This window comes from Alosa pseudoharengus, unplaced genomic scaffold (genome assembly GCF_046254945.1).
Source record: "Alosa pseudoharengus isolate Yale_2024_CS ecotype anadromous, Long Island Sound unplaced genomic scaffold, YU_APseudo_1.1 YU_APseudo_1.1_scf_8, whole genome shotgun sequence".
NCBI classification, from domain to species: domain Eukaryota; kingdom Metazoa; phylum Chordata; class Actinopteri; order Clupeiformes; family Clupeidae; genus Alosa; species Alosa pseudoharengus.
In genome coordinates this window covers 35,659,093-35,667,907 of record NW_027468870.1, presented here as the reverse complement: position 1 = coordinate 35,667,907, position 8,815 = coordinate 35,659,093, and the positions used below count along the sequence as shown (strand labels likewise).

At 38.8% G+C, this 8,815-nt stretch overlaps 1 protein-coding gene across 1 annotated transcript; it reads left to right on the top strand.

Annotated features, from left to right (window-relative positions):
* The first annotated feature begins 2,075 nt into the window (after nt 1–2,075).
* Nucleotides 2,076–5,350, top strand: LOC143112727 (diacylglycerol O-acyltransferase 2-like). Its single transcript, XM_076274993.1, has 5 exons — nt 2,076–2,165; nt 2,271–2,475; nt 2,748–2,922; nt 3,919–4,103; nt 4,838–5,350. Exons 1-5 carry the CDS (start codon nt 2,076–2,078, stop codon nt 4,990–4,992), a joined length of 810 nt encoding a protein of 269 aa, XP_076131108.1. The 3' UTR covers nt 4,993–5,350.
* Nucleotides 5,351–8,815: the final 3,465 nt, after the last annotated feature.

Genomic DNA, 8,815 nt, shown 5'->3' with positions numbered 1-8,815 from the left:
CTTTTTACCTCAGTGCGGCCTGTTTGTGCATACCTCGCCATGATTTTATGCGCACGTTGCGAAACAAATACGCCTGAAGTGGGCGCAAAAGCGTTAGTAGCCTACATCTGAAATTAATTCAATCAGAAGATTACATTGATGATTATATTGATTCTCTCTTTCTTGCAAGGTCAAGGTACAAGGTAGCAAAACATGGAGATCTCCATCTCCAACTCATCCAGGAAAGAGTTTATAGAGGTCATCAGTGTCCTACAGGCCTTATTTACATTCCTCTTCATGGGTGAGAGTTTTATTTATATTTGTGTTATCATCATTCAGTTCAAAAACACAGTATAGGGTGAGTGATGTTATTGCCGTGAAAGTAAGTTCTGTTATTGCTGTGAAAGTAAGTGGCTTTATGTTTTTGTTCATTGAAACGTGTCCCACGTAGTTGCGTGTTGTATCGGTATAGTGCTAAATTATTATGAATCCTCTGGAAGTGGCAGGGTCTTTCCTACGAGTAAAAACTGTTTTATCTTTATTGTACTTTTTACAATTTATGCAACAGTGGTGTAGTACAGCTTTCAGACAATGACCCTCACTAGGGCCCTCACTATCACATGTTGACCCCCATTGTCATAGGGCCTCCCCAAAAAATTATGGCAGCAGCCCTGCAAATGTTTGGCTACGTTTGTTTGAGGTTGTACTGTAAGCTTCATATGTCCAATGATTCACGAATATCTAAAACTCTTAAAACTTTAAAATCACCTTGGTCAAAGAGATAGCCTAAATAATGTGCATGAGTCAATGGCTGCATTTACACCGTCAGTTAATTGAATCAGTTAAATGACGGTGTAACACAATTTTCAGTTTTTGCTCATATGTGGCACAATTCCAATCTGCAGCATGGATGTGTAATCAGGAAAAGGCACAGATCGGATTAAGGCCTCATTCATATGTGGAAATAAATCCGGATATGTGCCAATACGACTGCAGGCTAACTGAAATACCCTAATGCAATGTTATTTCATGCATTTGCATTGCCGCTTGTTTGCTTTCATTTCAGTGACAAAAATTCCTCTAGTGCGCATGCATATTGTCTCAAGTGTTTAAAATTAGTGAACCATGTAAACATAGATATCTGATATGGAAAATTCTCAAACGTTGATGTAAACAGACAGTCCAAAAAATTGGATATACAGTAGGCAGAAAATCGGCACTGCTTCGAGGCCTGCCGGTGTAAACACAGCCATTTTCTCCTTTGTCATTTATTAATTTCATTGCACTTCATTTCACATCACAGTGGGAGTGTCCATGTGCATGGTGTTAAATCATTCATGATACATAGCATTAGTAACTGAACTGGTAAGTGAGCTGGGTTTGGGTATGACAGACCATTGCCTGTCAGATTTGTACCAGCTGCAACTGTAAAAAATCTATGTTAGCCTCTCTGCATTATATTATTCATGAGACAAAGTATGTCTGCAGATAAACAAACTTGGGATGGGGTACACGACTAAAATTGTTACAGTCAACGTTGTCATTGTTGTTCCTTAATAATAAAGCATGTTGTTTTTCTGTGCAGGATTGACATGTCTTCTCTTGATGACATACCTTATGTTTACATCTCTCTGGATTATCCCAGCACTGTACTTTTCCTGGGAAGTCTTGGACTGGCACACACCAGAACGAGGTAAAGAGCAAATACATGGAAATAAAAAAACAGAGTTTTCTGGAAGGCATGATTATCAAGTTTTTCCTGTAAAGTTTCATCAAATAATGTTAGGTACTGAAGTCAGTTATGAGAGTTTCTGCATATTTAACTGTAATCTAATTTCTCTATGGACTGTAGGGGGCAGAAAAAATGCATTTTTGCGAAACTTTCGAGTGTGGAAACACATGAGAAATTATTTCCCTGTGAAGGTAACTAGGAACGTTGTATTCACTTATGTATTCATATGTATGTAAACATATTATATTACTGTTTTTATTTTCAAGGAACAATGGTCACTATTGTTAATCAGTTATTAGTGGAGTGGTAGTGTAGCAACTAAGCAACTTGGCTAGCATGCAGTTGGCACATTTACACAAAAATTATGGGTATGATTCCCCACCGTCACTGTTGTGTCCCCTTCAGCACGGCACTTGATTCTGAGGTGCTCCAGGGAGACAAACCCCTGCAATTGGTATTTGTAGGTTGCTTTGGATAAAACTCAGCAACATGCATGAATAAATAACTAGTATTGTGATATTGTTGTGTATATTAAAAGTGCGCCTTCTCCCTACTTTAGTTGGTGAAGACAGCCGAGCTGAGCCCAAGTAAGAACTACATCCTGGGGTGCCACCCCCATGGGATCGTGTGTTGTGGCGGTTTCGTCTGTTTTGGTACAGAGGCCTGTGGCTTCAAGGAGGCTTTCCCAGGAGTGACCTCCTGTCTGGCCACCCTGGGGGGACTCTTCCGGATACCGCTGTTCAGGGACTATCTCATGGCCTTAGGTCAGCTGGGTTAAGGACTGGTGGGGAAGGGGGGGTCATTTGAAGTATTTGGGATTTTATTTGTGGGTATATGTAGTTTATATTTTATATATGGATTTAAAAAAAATATATTTGTCTATTTAGATTTGTTTTTCATCTACAAGATGTATAGGATACTTTATCCCATTTATCTCTTGTAGTCATCATAAGTGTACAGCATGTAGTTTCTGTTTTGTTTTTTTCATACTGTATATAAAAACATTCTAGTCATTTACTTTTTTCTGATGTCACAGGCCTTTATCCAGTAAGCAAGCCAAGTATTGAGCACCTGTTGACAAAGTGTGGAACTGGGAATGCAGTGGTCATTGTCGTCGGTGGTGCAGAAGAGTCCCTCACCTCCTCCCCAGGAGTCAACACTGTAGTCATGAAGAACAGGAAGGGCTTTGTCAAGCTGGCGCTTGAGTATGGGTGAGCCACAGATACGACAGAAAGACTTACGTTCTGTGGAAGAGGCAGAGTGCAATGTCCGAGTTGTGAAATGTGGTGTCATTACTGTCTCCTTAACTCATTGAATGCCAAGCTGTTTTCAGTGCCAGAAATCTAGACCATTGTTGATGATTTTTGTACAGCCACAGCATATTCTGTGTTATAGCTATGAACACATACAATAGCTTGATTAAAAGGTGAGACTTTAAGCTCTCGGTGGGTGCAAACCGTGTATTTCTAAACGCCTCTGTTCCTGAGAAATCCCAAGCTAAACAGTGACTAGTTTTCATCAAAATCGCTGTTTTTTTCTAGAAATGGAGATATAACGTCTTTCATGAAATATGAAGTGTTGCTTGTTACTTAATTGTGTAAACTTTCCGGGAAGTGATCAGCGAGACCTGGCGAGACTGCCACCTAGTGATAGACCCACGAAAATGGCCTGGTTTTGACCTGACGTGCATGCGTCACTGATTCGACCCAAAGCGGCAACCGAGTTATGATAAAATGTCCAGATAAAATGTCCAGATTGTGCGTTTTCATGAGTTTCACGATCGTCATATATTTCATTTCCATTCATCACAGAGTTCCAAAAATCACATATAAGGTGTGTTAGAGTGTCTAGTTTCGTAATTTAAAAAAAGAGATAAAAACGTAATATTACGTTTTTGGCACTCAACGCATGGGAATGAAAAACGTAATATTACTTTTTTGGCACTCAATGAGTTAAAACCCCTTGTGAAGATGCTAAATGTTCTCACTGTTCTAAGAGTATGTATTCTTATTCTTAAAGTATGATGTGCTCTTTAAAAGGGTCAGGGCTTTGTAGTAAAGAGAGCTTTGTGGAATTAAAATAATTGAACAAATAATTTCAACAAAGTGGAATTAAAATAATTGAACAAATAAATTGAACAAAGTACTGATAGTTAATTTTTTTTAAATAGATAAATAAATAAATACTTTTTCATATCCCTCCCTCAGAGCTGACCTGGTGCCAGTGTACTCGTTCGGTGAGAATGACCTCTTTAGGCAAGTGAAGTTTTCTGAGGGCAGCCTGGGCCGCTGGTTTCAGACCATCTTTAAGAAGGTCATGGGCTTCGCCCCGTGCCTCTTCAAGGGGGAGCGCTGGCTACTGATGCCCTACAAGAGTCCCATCTTCACTGTCGGTCAGTACCAAGGACTCCAATTCTTCAGTCTTCTGCTGTTGTTCATTATCTACACACATATAAAGCAATTATATTTAGTAACCACTAAGCATAAGCTGATGATGATAATTTAGCTGTTGGGCAATAGTTTATCATTGGTGCAGTACATGTGTTACTTTTTCACTACTAGAGTTACAGGGCAAAGTCAGGGCATTTTGTCATAATCTGTAAGTGTCATTTCAAGCCTAATAGTGTCCTTTTTTTAAGTGTTCGGATTTGTAAAAAAAAAAACTTAATATCAGACCATGCTGCTGCCAGTTACTGCCTGGTTGCTAGCCTCCTAGCTCAGATAACATTTTAAACGGAGAATGGGCAATAGTTTATCATTGGTGCAGTACATGTGTTACTTTTTCACTACTAGAGTTACAGGGCAAAGTTACAGTATCAGAAAGTATGGTATAACTGTACAATATACCTTACTGGGTATGATAGAATAACTTAATCCATTGACTTAATTGACAGTCATGATGTAATTAATGGCAAGCAAAAAGCAAACACACTTGATGACAAGATAAGTTTTTTTGTCTGAAGATAAAGAGACAAGTTGTAATCTTGAGAAAGCACCTTAGCAAAGATGGTAGACATTTCCAGCTCTCTTGCCCAGGTGCAGAAATAAATTGATGAAGACACATCTCAACCCACAGACTTTTTTATTTCTTAAATAACCATTTACGCGTTCTCTTTAAACCTTCCAGTGGGAAGTCCCATCTCAGTGCCCAAGGTACCGTCTCCCTCTCAGGAACAGGTTGATCACCATCACCAGCTTTATATGGAAGGCTTAACCAAACTCTTCCACAAGCACAAGACTAGCTGTGGCCTGGAGGAAACCCACCAGATCTGCATCACTTAAATCAGTGTTTTTCAACCTTTTTTGTGCCACAGCACACTTTTGACACTTAAAATGTCCCACGGCACACTAACATCCTGTGTGAAGAAAAAATAAACATACCATAGCCTAAAATTTCAAATAATACGATATGGCCTTATTATGGCTTCTATGCGACCTGCTCAATAAAACAAGCGCCCTCTGTTTCATTTGTAGGTGGCTATATCTAATTTAATTGTTGTTATGAACTTGATATGTGATGATTCTGTGAATACTGGATATGGTGCCTCCGTTGTACAATGCCTGCATACCACAAATAGTGCAATCATACAATCAATGAGAGCATGTGGTTATAAATTCTTTGATGCAACAGTTGCTTTTCTGGACCAGTGAGTGACATTTGGGTAATTTTCTGCGGCACACCTGATGATCTCTCACGGCACACTAGTGTGCCCCGGCATAGTGGTTGAAAAACACCGACTTAAATGCTGTTGCATTCCGGAATGAGACCGAGACCAAGCCAAAGACATTCCCAAAAGAGAAGTGCCTGTTTAAGCATCCACACAGGATGATTGATTATTTATGTTATTTTGTTGAAATGGTGCATAAAAATTTTGTTTTTGTTGTTTACCAATTGTATAAAATGTTTAAAGATCATTAATTTATGATATTCAATTAGTCTTGTTAGATTTGGAATAATATAAAATGGTGTCTGATTTTATTACTATGTTGTGGTTCTGCATTGCTCTTTTATTCATGCGATGTATGGTTGATTATGTATGTAGGATGATGTATGGTTGATTTTCATATAGATGGCAAAGAAATAGGCCTATGTGAATATATTATACTTCTAAGTCATATTTATGCAGTCTGTTTGGATGGCTCATCTTAGATGTTAAAAGTTTCAATCAGAGAGGGTTAAAGCGGAGTGAGAAGCGCAAATGTTTGACAACTTATGCAGACCAGAGTAAGCCATTGCGCTAATGTCAATGGGAGACTTATGTCTTTCTGGATTTGTTGATGGTTTTTTAAAACATTTTGTCATAATCTGTAAGTGTCTGTGATCATTTCAAGCCTAATAGTGTCATTTTGTAGTGTTCGGATTTGTAAAAAAAACAAAAACTTAATATCAGACCATGCTGCTGCCAGTTACTGCCTGGTTGCTAGCGAGTTGGTATTATACGTGATTATAGACAATAATACTGTAAACACAATTATGTTTATCTGCTCTTATTGCTAATAATCTTACTTCAAAATTGATAAGATCTAATCAGTGAGGATGGGATTCTTTCACACATGTTTTGACTAACTACTATGTCTGATGCTGATCGAGAAATGTCATAAAACGATGCACCCACGGAGATCACCACTCCTGATCATTTAAGAAGCAATGTGTGGAACATTTTTGGATTTCCATCAGAAAACGGAAAAATAACAAGTAAAGATGTCATATTCTGCAGAATATGTAAGACCCAAATGAAATATCACTGGACAACGAGCAGCCTGAGGGCACACTTTGTAATGCTACACCCTGGAAAGCTAGGTGAACAGTCCAAGGGTGAGGAACCGCAGCTAAAGCAGGCAAGAATTAGACCTACCTCTTTTTTGCCTCCCTCCTCTGTCTGTCTGGCATAATTGATCATGGAACCGTGGGCTGATAGGAAAAAAGAAAAACTACTTTTCCCCAATCAGGAAATACTTGCTAATTTGGGGTCATCAAACATAGAGGCATAACATGATGTGTGCGCGCATCTGCACAAAAGATAGGCTACTGAAACCACTCGAGTTGCACAGATTGTTGGTAGGCTGAGTTTTTGTTGAATATAACAAGTCAACCACGTGCTGATAGTGGCATTGGCAATGCATAAGCCCGTTTATACAGTGTTTACTGTTTAGATACATAGTAAATATTAATATAGGCAAAATCTGAGCATTAAATATTTGAATACAAATCGATTATTAAAAATAATAATGAATGAAAATTGACCTTTCGCGAACAGGTGACCCATTGTCCATATTATATCCAACCTAAACATGCTCAACCTTTGTCTGTAGAACAAATGTGTTCAAGTTGACAATCAGTTATGTCATATGTCTTTACGGTTTAGGTATTTTGGGCGACTATAGAGCTCCCTCTAGAGTTGCAATATATTTATATTTTACACTGCTGTTGTAAATACAGGCATGCATGTCAGGGGTGAAAAAGGTGAGAAGGGCACGCGAAGTGACAATAGTGCATAGCTTCCACGGAGTATGAAATGGCCCAAAACCAGAGATTTACAAAGAAAACAAACTATAAAATCACTAAAAAATTTGTTGTGGCCAAAAATATCATATGTATGATAAAAATAAGTGTCTTCTTCTCCTATTTCTCCTTAAGTGTGAGGGGCCCGTTGCACTGTTTGGCAGCATGCTTCAGCATGGCCCTCCTCTCCTCCTAAGCAATATACATGAGTTTTCTTTCTTTCTTTTTTCTCTGTGCCTGAAGTTCAGACATTTCTGAAGATTTCAGGCCTATTGGACATGAAGACATAGTAGGCATAGTATTAGAATAAAGATGATATGTTTGAATATTTGTTGAACCAAACCAGGTGAAACTTGCTTGAGACACACACTATTTCAGACTAACATTATATAAAATAGGGTAGACTAGACTCATTTGTAAAATCGATTTGAAATGTTTTAACTTCCTATTGAATGGGCATTTTTGTGTCTAGACCAGGTCTTGTGAAGCCGTGTGCAAAAGTAGATCAAAATAAAATGAAAAATGAGTCATTTAGACCATTATTTGCTCATACGTTGCTCATTTGCTCATAAGAGGTATGCTCATACGTTTTGTAAAATGCCCAATGGAAACTCCCCATAGGACTTTTGGTTACCCAAAATGTATACTGACAATAAAAGCCTTACTGTGTGGTTTCTGGACTATTTGGATTGTTTGTCAGAGGTTCTGATGGAATGACTACACCAGTGTTTTTCAACCACTGTGCCGGGGCACACTAGTGTGCCATGAGAGATCATCAGGTGTGCCGCATAAAATTACCCAAATGTCACTCACTGGTGCAGAAAAGCAACTGTTGCATCAAAGAATTTATAACCACATGCTCTCATTGATTGTATGATTGCACTATTAGTGGTATGCAGGCATTGTACAACGGGGGCCCCATATCCAGTATTCACAGAATCATCACATATCCAGTTCATAACAACAATTAAATTAGATATAGTCACCTACAAATGAAACAGAGGGCGCTTGTTTTATTGAGCAGGTCTTGCATAGAAGCCATAATAAGGCCATATCTGTGTATTATTTGAAGTTTTAGGCTATGGTATGTTTATTTTTTTCTTCACAGGATGTTAGTGTGCCGTGGGACATTTTAAGTGTCAAAAGTGTGCCGTGGCACAAAAAAAAAACACTGGACTACACTATGGAATAATTACAGAAATGCCTTTGCTAGGCCTGTCACGATAACAAATTTTGCTTGACGATAAATTGTCTCAGAAATTATTGCGATAAGCGATAATATTGTCGTTCTGAGAATTTTCCTCGGGAAGAGGAAGACGGCCCACTTGTTGTGTTGTCCAGGAAACTGCAGCGGATGATTGTGTTTTAGATGCATATGCATGTTTGTTGTGTTGCCGCTTTTAATTGCGACTGTTTTCCAACAAATGCGACACACCGACTCGCACACGTTCAGTGGTTCACCACGGGCATTCGGTTTAAATTCGAAATGCTCCCACACTGCAGCTGTCGCGTTTCGCTTAGAAACCAATTCCATCTTTTTTGTCTCGAATAGGCATAGCCTATTCGAACTCGCAACTAGCTTTCTCTCTGCCTAGTGCCTAC

What these genes read in the sequence shown, in the direction of transcription:
- LOC143112727 (XM_076274993.1), top strand. Translation starts at nt 2,076, where the DNA reads ATGGGTATGATTCCCCACCGTCACTGTTGTGTCCCCTTCAGCACGGCA. An exon ending in AAGCTGGCGCTTGAGTATGG is followed by an intron (nt 2,923 to 3,918) that starts GTGAGCCACAGA and finishes TCCCTCCCTCAG; the next exon opens with AGCTGACCTGGTGCCAGTGT. An exon ending in GAGTCCCATCTTCACTGTCG is followed by an intron (nt 4,104 to 4,837) that starts GTCAGTACCAAG and finishes TAAACCTTCCAG; the next exon opens with TGGGAAGTCCCATCTCAGTG.